Here is a 15,898-nt window from a genome sequence, read left to right as displayed (position 1 = left end):
TTGGCCCCTCCCTCCCTCTTTGGCCCCCTCCCTCCCTCTTTGGCCCCCCCTCCCTCCCCCTCTTTGGCCCCTCCCTCCCCTCTTTGGCCCCCTCCCTCCCTCTTTGGCCCTCCCTCCCTCCCTCTTTGGCCCCTCCCTCCTCCCTCTTTGGCCCCTCCCTCCCTCCCTCTTTGGCCCCTCCCTCCCTCCTCTTTGGCCCCTCCCTCCCTCCCTCTTTGGCCCCTCCCTCCCTCCCTCTTTGGCCCCTCCCTCCCTCCCTCTTTGGCCCCCTCCCTCCCTCCCCTCTTTGGCCCCTCCCTCCCTCCCTCTTTGGCCCCTCCCTCCCTCCCTCTTTGGCCCCTCCCTCCCTCCCTCTTTGGCCCCTCCCTCCCTCCCTCTTTGGCCCCTCCCTCCCTCCCTCTTTGGCCCCTCCCTCCCTCCCTCTTTGGCCCCTCCCTCCTCCCTCTTTGGCCCCTCCTCCCTCCCTCTTTGGCCCCTCCCTCCCTCCCTCTTTGGCCCCTCCCTCCCTCTTTGGCCCCTCCCTCCCTCTTTGGCCCTCCCTCCCTCTTTGGCCCCTCCCTCCCTCTTTGGCCCCTCCCTCCCTCTTTGGCCCCTCCCTCCCTCTTTGGCCCCCTCCCTCCCTCTTTGGCCCCTCCCTCCCTCTTTGGCCCCTCCCTCCCTCTTTGGCCCCTCCTCCCCCTCCCTCCCTCTTTGGCCCTCCCTCCCTCCCTCCCTCCCTCTTTGGCCCCTCCCTCCCTCTTTGGCCCCTCCCTCCCTCCCTCCCTCCCTCTTTGGCCCCTCCCTCCCTCCCTCCCTCCCTCTTTGGCCCCTCCCTCCCTCCCTCCCTCTTTGGCCCCTCCCTCCCTCCTGGCCCCTCCCTCCCTCTTTGGCCCCTCCCTCCCTCCCTCCCTCCCTCTTTGGCCCCTCCCTCCCTCCCTCCCTCCCTCTTTGGCCCCGCCCCTCCCTCCCCTCCCTCCCTCTTTGGCCCGCCCCTCCCTCCCTCCCTCCCTCTTTGGCCCGCCCCTCCTCCCTCCCTCCCTCTTTGGCCCGCCCCTCCCTCCCTCCCTCCCTCTTTGGCCCGCCCCTCCCTCCCTCCCTCCCTCTTTGGCCCGCCCCTCCCTCCCTCCCTCCCTCTTTGGCCCCTCCCTCCCTCTTTGGCCCCTCCCTCCCTCTTTGGCCCCTCCCTCCCTCTTGGCCCCTCCCTCCCTCTTTGGCCCCTCCCTCCCTCTTTGGCCCCTCCCTCCCTCTTTGGCCCTCCCTCCCTCTTTGGCCCCTCCCTCCCTCTTTGGCCCCTCCCTCCCTCCCTCCCTCTTTGGCCCCCTCCCTCCCTCCCTCCCTCTTTGGCCCCTCCCTCCCTCCCTCCCTCTTTGGCCCCTCCCTCCCTCCCTCCCTCTTTGGCCCCTCCCTCCCTCCCTCCCTCTTTGGCCCCTCCCTCCCTCCCTCCCTCTTTGGCCCCTCCCTCCCTCCCTCCCTCTTTGGCCCCTCCCTCCCTCCCTCTTTGGCCCCTCCCTCCCTCCCTCCCTCCTTGGCCCCTCCCTCCCTCCCTCCCTCCTTGGCCCCTCCCTCCCTCCCTCCCTCCTTGGCCCCTCCCTCCCTCCCTCCCTCCCTTGGCCCCTCCCTCCCTCCCTCCCTCCTTGGCCCCTCCCTCCCTCCTCCTTGGCCCCTCCCTCCCTCCTTGGCCCCTCCCTCCCTCCCTCCTTGGCCCCTCCCTCCCTCCCTCCCTCTTTGGCCCCTCCCTCCCTCTTGGCCCCTCCCTCCCTCTTTGGCCCCTCCCTCCTCCCTCTTTGGCCCCTCCCTCCCTCTTTGGCCCTCCCTCCCTCCCTCCCTCCCTCTTGGCCCCCCTCCCTCCCTCCCTCCCTCTTTGGCCCCTCCCTCCCTCCCCTCCCTCCCTCTTTGGCCCCTCCCTCCCTCCCTCCCTCCCTCTTTGGCCCCTCCCTCCCTCCCTCTTTGGCCCCTCCCTCCCTCCCTCTTTGGCCCCTCCCTCCCTCCCTCTTTGGCCCCTCCCTCCCTCCCTCTTTGGCCCCCTCCCTCCCTCTTTGGCCCCTCCCTCCCTCCCTCCCTCCCTCTTTGGCCCCTCCCTCCCTCCCTCCCTCCCTCTTTGGCCCCTCCCTCCCTCTTTGGCCCCTCCCTCCCTCCCTCTTTGGCCCCTCCCTCCCTCCCTCCCTCCCTCTTTGGCCCCTCCCTCCCTCCCTCCCTCCCTCTTTGGCCCCTCCCTCCCTCCCTCCCTCCCTCTTTGGCCCCTCCCTCCCTCCCTCCCTCCCTCTTTGGCCCCTCCCTCCCTCCCTCCCTCTTTGGCCCCTCCCTCCCTCCCTCTTTGGCCCCTCCCTCCCTCCCTCTTTGGCCCCTCCCTCCCTCCCCTCTTTGGCCCCTCCCTCCCTCCCTCTTTGGCCCCTCCTCCCTCCCTCCCTCTTTGGCCCCTCCCTCCCTCCCTCTTGGCCCTCCCTCCCTCTTTGGCCCCTCCCTCCCTCCCTCTTTGGCCCCTCCCTCCCTCCCTCCCTTTGGCCCCCTCCCTCCCTCCCTCTTTGGCCCCTCCCTCCCTCCCTCCCTCCCTCTTTGGCCCCTCCCTCCCTCCCTCCCTCCCTCTTTGGCCCCTCCCTCCCTCCCTCCCTCCCTCTTTGGCCCGCCCTCCCTCCCTCCCTCTTTGGCCCGCCCCTCCCTCCCTCCCTCCCTCTTTGGCCCGCCCCTCCCTCCCTCCCTCCCTCTTTGGCCCGCCCCTCCCTCCCTCCCTCCCTCTTTGGCCCGCCCCTCCCTCCCTCCCTCCCTCTTTGGCCCGCCCCTCCCTCCCTCCCTCCCTCTTTGGCCCGCCCCTCCCTCCCTCCCTCCCTCTTTGGCCCGCCCCTCCCTCCCTCCCTCCCTCTTTGGCCCGCCCCTCCCTCCCTCCCTCCCTCTTTGGCCCGCCCCTCCCTCCCCTCCCTCCCTCTTTGGCCCGCCCCTCCCTCCCTCCCTCCCTCTTTGGCCCGCCCCTCCCTCCCTCCCTCCCTCTTTGGCCCGCCCCTCCCTCCCTCCCTCCCTCTTTGGCCCGCCCCTCCCTCCCTCCCTCCCTCTTTGGCCCGCCCCTCCCTCCCTCCCTCCCTCTTTGGCCCGCCCCTCCCTCCCTCCCTCCCTCTTTGGCCCGCCCCTCCCTCCCTCCCTCCCTCTTTGGCCCGCCCCTCCCTCCCTCCCTCCCTCTTTGGCCCGCCCCTCCCTCCCTCCCTCCCTCTTTGGCCCGCCCCTCCCTCCCTCCCTCCCTCTTTGGCCCGCCCCTCCCTCCCTCCCTCCCTCTTTGGCCCGCCCCTCCCTCCCTCCCTCCCTCTTTGGCCCGCCCCTCCCTCCCTCCCTCCCTCTTTGGCCCGCCCCTCCCTCCCTCCCTCCCTCTTTGGCCCGCCCCTCCCTCCCTCCCTCCCTCTTTGGCCCGCCCCTCCCTCCCTCCCTCCCTCTTTGGCCCGCCCCTCCCTCCCTCCCTCCCTCTTTGGCCCGCCCCTCCCTCCCTCCCTCCCTCTTTGGCCCGCCCCTCCCTCCCTCCCTCCCTCTTTGGCCCGCCCCTCCCTCCCTCCCTCCCTCTTTGGCCCGCCCCTCCCTCCCTCCCTCCCTCTTTGGCCCGCCCCTCCCTCCCTCCCTCCCTCTTTGGCCCGCCCCTCCCTCCCTCCCTCCCTCTTTGGCCCGCCCCTCCCTCCCTCCCTCCCTCTTTGGCCCGCCCCTCCCTCCCTCCCTCCCTCTTTGGCCCGCCCCTCCCTCCCTCCCTCCCTCTTTGGCCCGCCCCTCCCTCCCTCCCTCCCTCTTTGGCCCGCCCCTCCCTCCCTCCCTCCCTCTTTGGCCCGCCCCTCCCTCCCTCCCTCCCTCTTTGGCCCGCCCCTCCCTCCCTCCCTCCCTCTTTGGCCCGCCCCTCCCTCCCTCCCTCCCTCTTTGGCCCGCCCCTCCCTCCCTCCCTCCCTCTTTGGCCCGCCCCTCCCTCCCTCCCTCCCTCTTTGGCCCGCCCCTCCCTCCCTCCCTCCCTCTTTGGCCCGCCCCTCCCTCCCTCCCTCCCTCTTTGGCCCGCCCCTCCCTCCCTCCCTCCCTCTTTGGCCCGCCCCTCCCTCCCTCCCTCCCTCTTTGGCCCGCCCCTCCCTCCCTCCCTCCCTCTTTGGCCCGCCCCTCCCTCCCTCCCTCCCTCTTTGGCCCGCCCCTCCCTCCCTCCCTCCCTCTTTGGCCCGCCCCTCCCTCCCTCCCTCCCTCTTTGGCCCGCCCCTCCCTCCCTCCCTCCCTCTTTGGCCCGCCCCTCCCTCCCTCCCTCCCTCTTTGGCCCGCCCCTCCCTCCCTCCCTCCCTCTTTGGCCCGCCCCTCCCTCCCTCCCTCCCTCTTTGGCCCGCCCCTCCCTCCCTCCCTCCCTCTTTGGCCCGCCCCTCCCTCCCTCCCTCCCTCTTTGGCCCGCCCCTCCCTCCCTCCCTCCCTCTTTGGCCCGCCCTCCCTCCCTCCCTCTTTGGCCCGCCCCTCCCTCCCTCTTTGGCCCGCCCCTCCCTCCCTCTTTGGCCCGCCCCTCCCTCCCTCTTTGGCCCGCCCCTCCCTCCCTCTTTGGCCCTCCCCTCCCTCCCTCTTTGGCCCGCCCCTCCCTCCCTCTTTGGCCCGCTCCCTCCCTCCCTCTTTGGCCCGCCCCTCCCTCCCTCCCTCCCTCTTTGGCCCGCCCCTCCCTCCCTCCCTCCCTCTTTGGCCCGCCCCTCCCTCCCTCCCTCCCTCTTTGGCCCGCCCCTCCCTCCCTCCCTCCCTCTTTGGCCCGCCCCTCCCTCCCTCCCTCCCTCTTTGGCCCGCCCCTCCCTCCCTCCCTCCCTCTTTGGCCCGCCCCTCCCTCCCTCCCTCCCTCTTTGGCCCGCCCCTCCCTCCCTCCCTCCCTCTTTGGCCCGCCCCTCCCTCCCTCCCTCCCTCTTTGGCCCGCCCCTCCCTCCCTCCCTCCCTCTTTGGCCCGCCCCTCCCTCCCTCCCTCCCTCTTTGGCCCGCCCCTCCCTCCCTCCCTCCCTCTTTGGCCCGCCCCTCCCTCCCTCCCTCCCTCTTTGGCCCGCCCCTCCCTCCCTCCCTCCCTCTTTGGCCCGCCCCTCCCTCCCTCCCTCCCTCTTTGGCCCGCCCCTCCCTCCCTCCCTCCCTCTTTGGCCCGCCCCTCCCTCCCTCCCTCCCTCTTTGGCCCGCCCCTCCCTCCCTCCCTCCCTCTTTGGCCCGCCCCTCCCTCCCTCCCTCCCTCTTTGGCCCGCCCCTCCCTCCCTCCCTCCCTCTTTGGCCCGCCCCTCCCTCCCTCCCTCCCTCTTTGGCCCGCCCCTCCCTCCCTCCCTCCCTCTTTGGCCCGCCCCTCCCTCCCTCCCTCCCTCTTTGGCCCGCCCCTCCCTCCCTCCCTCCCTCTTTGGCCCGCCCCTCCCTCCCTCCCTCCCTCTTTGGCCCGCCCCTCCCTCCCTCCCTCCCTCTTTGGCCCGCCCCTCCCTCCCTCCCTCTTTGGCCCGCCCCTCCCTCCCTCCCTCCCTCTTTGGCCCGCCCCTCCCTCCCTCCCTCCCTCTTTGGCCCGCCCCTCCCTCCCTCCCTCCCTCTTTGGCCCGCCCCTCCCTCCCTCCCTCCCTCTTTGGCCCGCCCCGCCCTCCCTCCCTCCCTCTTTGGCCCGCCCCTCCCTCCCTCCCTCCCTCTTTGGCCCGCCCCTCCCTCCCGCCCTCCCTCTTTGGCCCGCCCCTCCCTCCCTCCCTCCCTCTTTGGCCCGCCCCTCCCTCCCTCCCTCCCTCTTTGGCCCGCCCCTCCCTCCCTCCCTCCCTCTTTGGCCCGCCCCTCCCTCCCTCCCTCCCTCTTTGGCCCGCCCCTCCCTCCCTCCCTCCCTCTTTGGCCCGCCCCTCCCTCCCTCCCTCCCTCTTTGGCCCGCCCCTCCCTCCCTCCCTCCCTCTTTGGCCCGCCCCTCCCTCCCTCCCTCCCTCTTTGGCCCGCCCCTCCCTCCCTCCCTCCCTCTTTGGCCCGCCCCTCCCTCCCTCCCTCCCTCTTTGGCCCGCCCCTCCCTCCCTCCCTCCCTCTTTGGCCCGCCCCTCCCTCCCTCCCTCCCTCTTTGGCCCGCCCCTCCCTCCCTCCCTCCCTCTTTGGCCCGCCCCTCCCTCCCTCCCTCCCTCTTTGGCCCGCCCCTCCCTCCCTCCCTCCCTCTTTGGCCCGCCCCTCCCTCCCTCCCTCCCTCTTTGGCCCGCCCCTCCCTCCCTCCCTCCCTCTTTGGCCCGCCCCTCCCTCCCTCCCTCCCTCTTTGGCCCGCCCCTCCCCTCCCTCCCTCTTTGGCCCGCCCCTCCCTCCCTCCCTCCCTCTTTGGCCCGCCCCTCCCTCCCTCCCTCCCTCTTTGGCCCGCCCCTCCCTCCCTCCCTCCCTCTTTGGCCCGCCCCTCCCTCCCTCCCTCCCTCTTTGGCCCGCCCCTCCCTCCCTCCCTCCCTCTTTGGCCCGCCCCTCCCTCCCTCCCTCCCTCTTTGGCCCGCCCCTCCCTCCCTCCCTCCCTCTTTGGCCCGCCCCTCCCTCCCTCCCTCCCTCTTTGGCCCGCCCCTCCCTCCCTCCCTCCCTCTTTGGCCCGCCCCTCCCTCCCTCCCTCCCTCTTTGGCCCCTCCCTCCCTCCCTCCCTCCCTCTTTGGCCCCTCCCTCCCTCCCTCCCTCCCTCTTTGGCCCCTCCCTCCCTCCCTCCCTCCTTGGCCCCTCCCTCGCTCCCTCCCTCCTTGGCCCCTCCCTCCCTCCCTCCCTCCCTCTTTGGCCCCTCCCTCCCTCCCTCTTTGGCCCCTCCCTCCCTCCCTCCCTCCCTCTTTGGCCCCTCCCTCCCTCCCTCCCTCTTTGGCCCCTCCCTCCCTCCCTCCCTCTTTGGCCCCTCCCTCCCTCCCTCCCTCTTTGGCCCCTCCCTCCCTCCCTCCCTCCCTCTTTGGCCCCTCCCTCCCTCCCTCTTTGGCCCCTCCCTCCCTCCATCTTTGGCCCCTCCCTCCCTCCCTCTTTGGCCCCTCCCTCTTTGGCCCCTCCCTCTTTGGCCCCTCCCTCTTTGGCCCCTCCCTCTTTGGCCCCTCCCTCTTTGGCCCCTCCCTCTTTGGCCCCTCCCTCCCTCCCTCTTTGGCCCCTCCCTCCCTCCCTCCCTCCCTCTTTGGCCCCTCCCTCCCTCCCTCCCTCCCTCTTTGGCCCCTCCCTCCCTCCCTCCCTCTTTGGCCCCTCCCTCCCTCCCTCCCTCTTTGGCCCCTCCCTCCCTCCCTCCCTCCCTCTTTGGCCCCTCCCTCCCTCCCTCCCTCCCTCTTTGGCCCCTCCCTCCCTCCCTCCCTCCCTCTTTGGCCCCTCCCTCCCTCCCTCCCTCCCTCTTTGGCCCCTCCCTCCCTCCCTCCCTCCCTCTTTGGCCCCTCCCTCCCTCCCTCCCTCCCTCTTTGGCCCCTCCCTCCCTCCCTCCCTCTTTGGCCCCTCCCTCCCTCCCTCCCTCCCTCTTTGGCCCCTCCCTCCCTCCCTCCCTCCCTCTTTGGCCCCTCCCTCCCTCCCTCCCTCCCTCTTTGGCCCCTCCCTCCCTCCCTCCCTCCCTCTTTGGCCCCTCCCTCCCTCCCTCCCTCCCTCTTTGGCCCCTCCCTCCCTCCCTCCCTCTTTGGCCCCTCCCTCCCTCTTTGGCCCCTCCCTCCCTCCCTCCCTCTTTGGCTCCTCCCTCCCTCTTTGGCCCCTCCCTCCCTCCCTCCCTCTTTGGCCCCTCCCTCCCTCTTTGGCCCCTCCCTCCCTCCCTCCCTCTTTGGCTCCTCCCTCCCTCTTTGGCCCCTCCCTCCCTCCCTCCCTCTTTGGCCCCTCCCTCCCTCTTTGGCCCCTCCCTCCCTCCCTCCCTCTTTGGCCCCTCCCTCCCTCCCTCCCTCTTTGGCCCCTCCCTCCCTCCCTCCCTCTTTGGCCCCTCCCTCCCTCCCTCCCTCTTTGGCCCCTCCCTCCCTCCCTCCCTCTTTGGCCCCTCCCTCCCTCCCTCTTTGGCCCCTCCCTCCCTCCCTCCCTCTTTGGCCCCTCCCTCCCTCCCTCCCTCTTTGGCCCCTCCCTCCCTCCCTCCCTCTTTGGCCCCTCCCTCCCTCCCTCCCTCTTTGGCCCCTCCCTCCCTCCCTCTTTGGCCCCTCCCTCCCTCCCTCTTTGGCCCCTCCCTCCCTCCCTCCCTCTTTGGCCCCTCCCTCCCTCCCTCCCTCTTTGGCCCCTCCCTCCCTCCCTCTTTGGCCCCTCCCTCCCTCCCTCCCTCTTTGGCCCCTCCCTCCCTCCCTCCCTCTTTGGCCCCTCCCTCCCTCCCTCCCTCTTTGGCCCCTCCCTCCCTCCCTCCCTGGCCCCTCCCTCCCTCTTTGGCCCCTCCCTCCCTCTTTGGCCCCTCCCTCCCTCTTTGGCCCCTCCCTCCCTCTTTGGCCCCTCCCTCCCTCTTTGGCCCCTCCCTCCCTCTTTGGCCCCTCCCTCCCTCTTTGGCCCCTCCCTCCCTCTTTGGCCCCTCCCTCCCTCTTTGGCCCCTCCCTCCCTCTTTGGCCCCTCCCTCCCTCTTTGGCCCCTCCCTCCCTCTTTGGCCCCTCCCTCCCTCTTTGGCCCCTCCCTCCCTCTTTGGCCCCTCCCTCCCTCTTTGGCCCCTCCCTCCCTCTTTGGCCCCTCCCTCCCTCTTTGGCCCCTCCCTCTTTGGCCCCTCCCTCCCTCTTTGGCCCCTCCCTCCCTCCCTCCCTCTTTGGCCCCTCCCTCCCTCCCTCCCTCTTTGGCCCCTCCCTCCCTCCCTCCCTCTTTGGCCCCTCCCTCCCTCCCTCCCTCCCTCCCTCCCTCTTTGGCCCCTCCCTCCCTCCCTCCCTCTTTGGCCCCTCCCTCCCTCCCTCCCTCTTTGGCCCCTCCCTCCCTCTTTGGCCCCTCCCTCCCTCCCTCCCTCTTTGGCCCCTCCCTCCCTCCCTCTTTGGCCCCTCCCTCCCTCCCTCCCTCTTTGGCCCCTCCCTCCCTCCCTCCCTCTTTGGCCCCTCCCTCCCTCCCTCCCTCTTTGGCCCCTCCCTCCCTCCCTCCCTCTTTGGCCCCTCCCTCCCTCCCTCCCTCTTTGGCCCCTCCCTCCCTCCCTCCCTCTTTGGCCCCTCCCTCCCTCCCTCCCTCTTTGGCCCCTCCCTCCCTCCCTCTTTGGCCCCTCCCTCCCTCCCTCTTTGGCCCCTCCCTCCCTCCCTCCCTCTTTGGCCCCTCCCTCCCTCCCTCTTTGGCCCCTCCCTCCCTCCCTCTTTGGCCCCTCCCTCCCTCCCTCCCTCTTTGGCCCCTCCCTCACTCCCTCCCTCTTTGGCCCCTCCCTCACTCCCTCCCTCTTTGGCCCCTCCCTCACTCCCTCCCTCTTTGGCCCCTCCCTCACTCCCTCCCTCTTTGGCCCCTCCCTCACTCCCTCCCTCTTTGGCCCCTCCCTCACTCCCTCCCTCTTTGGCCCCTCCCTCACTCCCTCCCTCTTTGGCCCCTCCCTCACTCCCTCCCTCTTTGGCCCCTCCCTCACTCCCTCCCTCTTTGGCCCCTCCCTCACTCCCTCCCTCTTTGGCCCCTCCCTCACTCCCTCCCTCTTTGGCCCCTCCCTCACTCCCTCCCTCTTTGGCCCCTCCCTCACTCCCTCCCTCTTTGGCCCCTCCCTCACTCCCTCCCTCTTTGGCCCCTCCCTCACTCCCTCCCTCTTTGGCCCCTCCCTCACTCCCTCCCTCTTCGGCCCCTCCCTCACTCCCTCCCTCTTCGGCCCCTCCCTCACTCCCTCCCTCTTTGGCCCCTCCCTCACTCCCTCCCTCTTCGGCCCCTCCCTCACTCCCTCCCTCTTCGGCCCCTCCCTCACTCCCTCCCTCTTCGGCCCCTCCCTCACTCCCTCTCTCTTCGGCCCCTCCCTCTTCGGCCCCTCTCTCACTCCCTCCCTCCGTCCGTCCCTCTTCGGCCCCTCTCTCTCTCCCTCCCTCCGTCCGTCCCTCTTCGGCCCCTCTCTCTCTCCCTCCCTCCGTCCGTCCCTCTTCGGCCCCTCTCTCTCTCCCTCCCTCCGTCCGTCCCTCTTCGGCCCCTCTCTCTCTCCCTCCCTCCGTCCCTCCCTCTTCGGCCCCTCTCTCTCTCCCTCCCTCCGTCCCTCCCTCTTTGGCCCCTCTCCCCCTCCCTCTTTGGCCCCTCTCCCCCTCCCTCTTTGGCCCCTCTCCCCCTCCCTCTTTGGCCCCTCTCCCCCTCCCTCTTTGGCCCCTCTCCCCCTCCCTCTTTGGCCCCTCTCCCCCTCCCTCTTTGGCCCCTCTCCCCCTCCCTCTTTGGCCCCTCTCCCCCTCCCTCTTTGGCCCCTCTCCCCCTCCCTCTTTGGCCCCTCTCCCCCTCCCTCTTTGGCCCCTCTCCCCCTCCCTCTTTGGCCCCTCTCCCCCTCCCTCTTTGGCCCCTCTCCCCCTCCCTCTTTGGCCCCTCTCCCCCTCCCTCTTTGGCCCCTCTCCCCCTCCCTCTTTGGCCCCTCTCCCCCTCCCTCTTTGGCCCCTCTCCCCCTCCCTCTTTGGCCCCTCTCCCCCTCCCTCTTTGGCCCCTCTCCCCCTCCCTCTTTGGCCCCTCTCCCCCTCCCTCTTTGGCCCCTCTCCCCCTCCCTCTTTGGCCCCTCTCCCCCTCCCTCTTTGGCCCCTCTCCCCCTCCCTCTTTGGCCCCTCTCCCCCTCCCTCTTTGGCCCCTCTCCCCCTCCCTCTTTGGCCCCTCTCCCCCTCCCTCTTTGGCCCCTCTCCCCCTCCCTCTTTGGCCCCTCTCCCTCTCCCTCTTTGGCCCCTCTCTCTCTCCCTCCCTCCGTCCCTCTTTGGCCCCTCTCTCTCTCCCTCCCTCCCTCCCTCTTTGGCCCCTCTCTCTCTCCCTCCCTCTTTGGCCCCTCTCTCTCTCCCTCCCTCTTCGGCCCCTCTCTCTCTCTCTCCCTCCCTCCCTCCCTCCCTCTTTGGCCCCTCTCTCTCTCCCTCCCTCCCTCTTTGGCCCCTCTCTCCCTCCCTCTTTGGCCCCTCTCTCCCTCCCTCTTTGGCCCCTCTCCCCCTCCCTCTTTGGCCCCTCTCCCCCTCCCTCTTTGGCCCCTCTCCCCCTCCCTCTTTGGCCCCTCTCCCCCTCCCTCTTTGGCCCCTCTCCCCCTCCCTCTTTGGCCCCTCTCTCCCTCCCTCTTTGGCCCCTCTCTCCCTCCCTCTTTGGCCCCTCTCTCCCTCCCTCTTTGCCCCTCTCTCCCTCCCTCCCTCCTTGGCCCCTGCCTCCCTCTTTGGCTCCTCTCCCCTGTCTCCCTCTCCCCCCCCTCGCCCCTCACCCTCCCTCGCCCCTCCCCCGCCCCTCACTCTCTCTTCGCCCCTCGCCCTCCCTCCCTCATCGCCCTCCCTCCCTCATCGCCCTCCCTCCCTCATCGCCCCTCGCCCTCCCTCCCTCATCGCCCCTCACCCTCTCCATCCCTCATCGCCCCTCACCCTCTCCATCCCTCCCTCCTCTCCCTCCTCTCCCTCCTCTCCCTCCTCTCCCTCCTCTCCCTCCTCTCCCTCCCTCCTCTCCCTCCTCTCCCTCCTCTCCCTCCTCTCCCTCCTCACCCTCCCTCCTCTCCCGCCTCACCCTCCCTCCTCTCCCGCCTCACCCTCCCTCCCTCCCGCCTCACCCTCCCTCCCTCCCGCCTCACCCTCCCTCCCTCCCGCCTCACCCTCCCTCCCTCCCGCCTCACCCTCCCTCCCTCCCGCCTCACCCTCCCTCCCTCCCGCCTCACCCTCCCTCCCTCCCGCCTCACCCTCCCTCCCTCCCGCCTCGCCCCTCACCCTCCCTCCCGCCTCGCCCCTCACCCTCCCTCCCGCCTCGCCCCTCACCCTCCCTCCCGCCTCGCCCCTCACCCTCCCTCCCGCCTCGCCCCTCACCCTCCCTCCCGCCTCGCCCCTCACCCTCCCTCCCGCCTCGCCCCTCACCCTCCCTCCCGCCTCGCCCCTCACCCTCCCTCCCGCCTCGCCCCTCACCCTCCCTCCCGCCTCGCCCCTCACCCTCCCTCCCGCCTCGCCCCTCACCCTCCCTCCCGCCTCGCCCCTCACCCTCCCTCCCGCCTCGCCCCTCACCCTCCCTCCCGCCTCGCCCCTCACCCTCCCTCCCGCCTCGCCCCTCACCCTCCCTCCCGCCTCGCCCCTCACCCTCCCTCCCGCCTCGCCCCTCACCCTCCCTCCCGCCTCGCCCCTCACCCTCCCTCCCGCCTCGCCCCTCACCCTCCCTCCCGCCTCGCCCCTCACCCTCCCTCCCGCCTCGCCCCTCACCCTCCCTCCCGCCTCGCCCCTCACCCTCCCTCCCGCCTCGCCCCTCACCCTCCCTCCCGCCTCGCCCCTCACCCTCCCTCCCGCCTCGCCCCTCACCCTCCCTCCCGCCTCGCCCCTCACCCTCCCTCCCGCCTCGCCCCTCACCCTCCCTCCCGCCTCGCCCCTCACCCTCCCTCTCCATCCCTCCCACCTCACCCTCCCTCCCTCCCGCATCGCCCCCCCTCCCTCCCTCCCTCATCGCCCCGCCCCCCCTCCCTCCCTCATCGCCCCCCTCCCTCCCTCATCGCCCCCCTCCCTCATCGCCCCCCTCCCCCATCGCCCCCCCTCCCTCATCGCCCCCCCTCCCTCATCGCCCTCCCTCCCTCCCTCCCTCATCGCCCCCCCTCCCTCCCTCCCTCATCGCCCCCCCTCCCTCCCTCCCCCCCTCCCTCATCGCCCCCCCCTCCCTCCCTCATCGCCCCTCGCCCTCTCCATCCCTCATCGCCCCTCACCCCTCTCCATCCCTCCCACCTCACCCTCCCTCCCTCCCGCCTCACCCTCCCTCATCGCCCCCCTCCCTCATCGCCCCCCTCCCTCCCTCCCTCGCCCCTCACCCTCATCGCCCCCCCCTCCCTCCCTCCCCCCCCTCCCTCCCTCCTCGCCCCCCCCTCCCTCCCTCATCGCCCCCCCTCCCTCCCTCATCGCCCCCCCTCCCCCCTCCCTCATCGCCCCCCCTCCCCCCTCCCTCATCGCCCCCCCCCTCCCTCCCTCCCTCATCGCCCCCCCCTCCCTCCCTCCCTCATCGCCCCCCCCTCCCTCCCTCCCTCATCGCCCCCCCCCCCTCCCTCATCGCCCCCCCCCCCTCCCTCATCGCCCCTCGCCCTCCCTCCCTCACCGCCCCTCGCCCTCCCTCCCTCACCGCCCCTCGCCCTCCCTCCCTCACCGCCCCTCGCCCTCCCTCCCTCACCGCCCCTCGCCCTCCCTCCCTCACCGCCCCTCGCCCTCCCTCCCTCACCGCCCCTCGCCCTCCCTCCCTCACCGCCCCTCGCCCTCCCTCCCTCACCGCCCCTCGCCCTCCCTCCCTCACCGCCCCTCGCCCTCCCTCCCTCACCGCCCCTCGCCCTCCCTCCCTCACCGCCCCTCGCCCTCCCTCCCTCACCGCCCCTCGCCCTCCCTCCCTCACCGCCCCTCGCCCTCCCTCCCTCACCGCCCCTCGCCCTCCCTCCCTCACCGCCCCTCGCCCTCCCTCCCTCACCGCCCCTCGCCCTCCCTCCCTCACCGCCCCTCGCCCTCCCTCCCTCACCGCCCCTCGCCCTCCCTCCCTCACCGCCCCTCGCCCTCCCTCCCTCACCGCCCCTCGCCCTCCCTCCCTCACCGCCCCTCGCCCTCCCTCCCTCACCGCCCCTCGCCCTCCCTCCCTCACCGCCCCTCGCCCTCCCTCCCTCACCGCCCCTCGCCCTCCCTCCCTCACCGCCCCTCGCCCTCCCTCCCTCACCGCCCCTCGCCCTCCCTCCCTCACCGCCCCTCGCCCTCCCTCCCTCACCGCCCCTCGCCCTCCCTCCCTCACCGCCCCTCGCCCTCCCTCCCTCACCGCCCCTCGCCCTCCCTCCCTCACCGCCCCTCGCCCTCCCTCCCTCACCGCCCCTCGCCCTCCCTCCCTCACCGCCCCTCGCCCTCCCTCCCTCACCGCCCCTCGCCCTCCCTCCCTCACCGCCCCTCGCCCTCCCTCCCTCACCGCCCCTCGCCCTCCCTCCCTCACCGCCCCTCGCCCTCCCTCCCTCACCGCCCCTCGCCCTCCCTCCCTCACCGCCCCTCGCCCTCCCTCCCTCACCGCCCCTCGCCCTCCCTCCCTCACCGCCCCTCGCCCTCCCTCCCTCACCGCCCCTCGCCCTCCCTCCCTCACCGCCCCTCGCCCTCCCTCCCTCACCGCCCCTCGCCCTCCCTCCCTCACCGCCCCTCGCCCTCCCTCCCTCACCGCCCCTCGCCCTCCCTCCCTCACCGCCCCTCGCCCTCCCTCCCTCACCGCCCCTCGCCCTCCCTCCCTCACCGCCCCTCGCCCTCCCTCCCTCACCGCCCCTCGCCCTCCCTCCCTCACCGCCCCTCGCCCTCCCTCCCTCACCGCCCCTCGCCCTCCCTCCCTCACCGCCCCTCACCCCCCCCTCCCTCATCGCCCCTCACCCTCCCTCCCTCATCGCCCCTCACCCTCCCTCCCTCACCCCCCCTCCCTCATCGCCCCTCACCCTCCCTCCCTCATCGCCCCTCACCCCCCTCCCTCATCGCCCCTCACCCCCCTCCCTCATCGCCCCTCACCCCCCCTCCCTCATCGCCCCTCACCCCCCCTCCCTCATCGCCCCTCACCCTCCCTCCCTCACCCCCCCTCCCTCATCGCCCCTCACCCTCCCTCCCTCATCGCCCCTCACCCCCCTCCCTCATCGCCCCTCACCCCCCTCCCTCATCGCCCCTCACCCCCCCTCCCTCATCGCCCCTCACCCCCCCTCCCTCATCGCCCCTCACACCCCCCCTCCCTCATCGCCCCTCACCCCCCCCTCCCTCATCGCCCCCCCTCCCTCATCGCCCCCCCTCCCTCATCGCCCCCCCCCTCCCTCATCGCCCCCCCCCTCCCTCATCGCCCCCCCCCTCCCTCATCGCCCCCCCCCTCCCTCATCGCCCCCCCCCTCCCTCATCGCCCCCCCCCTCCCTCATCGCCCCCCCCCTCCCTCATCGCCCCCCCCCTCCCTCATCGCCCCCCCCCTCCCTCATCGCCCCCCCCCTCCCTCATCGCCCCCCCCCTCCCTCATCGCCCCCCCCCTCCCTCATCGCCCCCCCCCTCCCTCATCGCCCCCCCCCCTCCCTCATCGCCCCCCCCCCTCCCTCATCGCCCCTCACCCCCCCTCACCCCCCCTCCCTCATCGCCCCTCACCCCCCCCTCCCTCATCGCCCCTCACCCCTCTCCATCCCTCCCGCCTCACCGATCTCTTGCAGACTTTCCAGCCGCTCTCATCCTTGCTGTAACTCAGCAGCTTCTCGGCCACCGAGTCCGCCACCGCTCTGTAATTCATGCCGCCCCTCCTGGCCGGGCGGCTCCGGGAGGCCAGCAGCAGCGGTGGTCCTCCTCTGCCTCCTCCTCAGACACTCAGAGGCCAGTTAGCCGGCATCCCCGAGCCAGCTGCAGGCTGCGCGCCCGCCACTCTCTCCCATCCCCGCCGGCCGGCCAGGCAGCCCAGCCATCGCCCCCGCAGTGCCCGTCGGGAGCTGTGGTCCTCTCGCTCGCGCTTCTCGGCCACTTCCTGCCAGAATCGAATCCCTGCGGACTACAATCCCCGGCAGGCTGTGCGACAGAACACTGGCCGATTGAGTGACAGCCCAGGCAGCCAATCAGCGGTAAGTGTTCTGCAGAGCTTGCTGCTGCAGGGAATTTGTGTCATGGAACACCACTCCCTTCTCATCAAAAACACTTATCTCACTCAACAGCTTTGATTCACTGCGATTTCCACACTTACAAAAGCGCTGGCTACTTAATGCATGAATGCTTACTCATTGTTACACCCCAGAGGCAGCACTGATGGTGCCACTTGTGTTCAGCCAGTCAGGTTGCTGCTCCACCTCGCATTAAAGATACTGCCACCCCCTCTCGTTATTGGCAGTACTTAAATAAAAATAGTATTTTTCAGTCAGGCAGAGATTATTTCCATCAGCTTTAGTCAGTGAGAGCAGCATTGTACAAAAAAAAAAACCTCATCAACAATACAATGGATGAGTTCATTTTTTGTTTCGTGAATCAGACC

At 71.9% G+C, this 15,898-nt stretch overlaps 1 protein-coding gene across 1 annotated transcript in view; it reads right to left on the bottom strand.

Moving 5' to 3' along the window:
• The window catches only part of stard5 (StAR related lipid transfer domain containing 5), a 59,491-nt gene extending 44,142 nt beyond the window's left edge, over nucleotides 1–15,349 (bottom strand). The window contains exon 1 of the mRNA XM_072468753.1: nucleotides 15,083–15,349. Within this exon, the coding sequence (XP_072324854.1) occupies nucleotides 15,083–15,172 (90 nt within the window). The 5' untranslated portion in view covers nucleotides 15,173–15,349. The remainder of the gene's footprint in view (nucleotides 1–15,082) is intronic.
• Nucleotides 15,350–15,898: the final 549 nt, after the last annotated feature.

Source organism: Scyliorhinus torazame, chromosome 12 (assembly GCF_047496885.1).
Source record: "Scyliorhinus torazame isolate Kashiwa2021f chromosome 12, sScyTor2.1, whole genome shotgun sequence".
Classification (NCBI taxonomy): Eukaryota; Metazoa; Chordata; class Chondrichthyes; order Carcharhiniformes; family Scyliorhinidae; genus Scyliorhinus; species Scyliorhinus torazame.
This window is presented reverse-complemented; position numbering and strand designations above follow the sequence as displayed.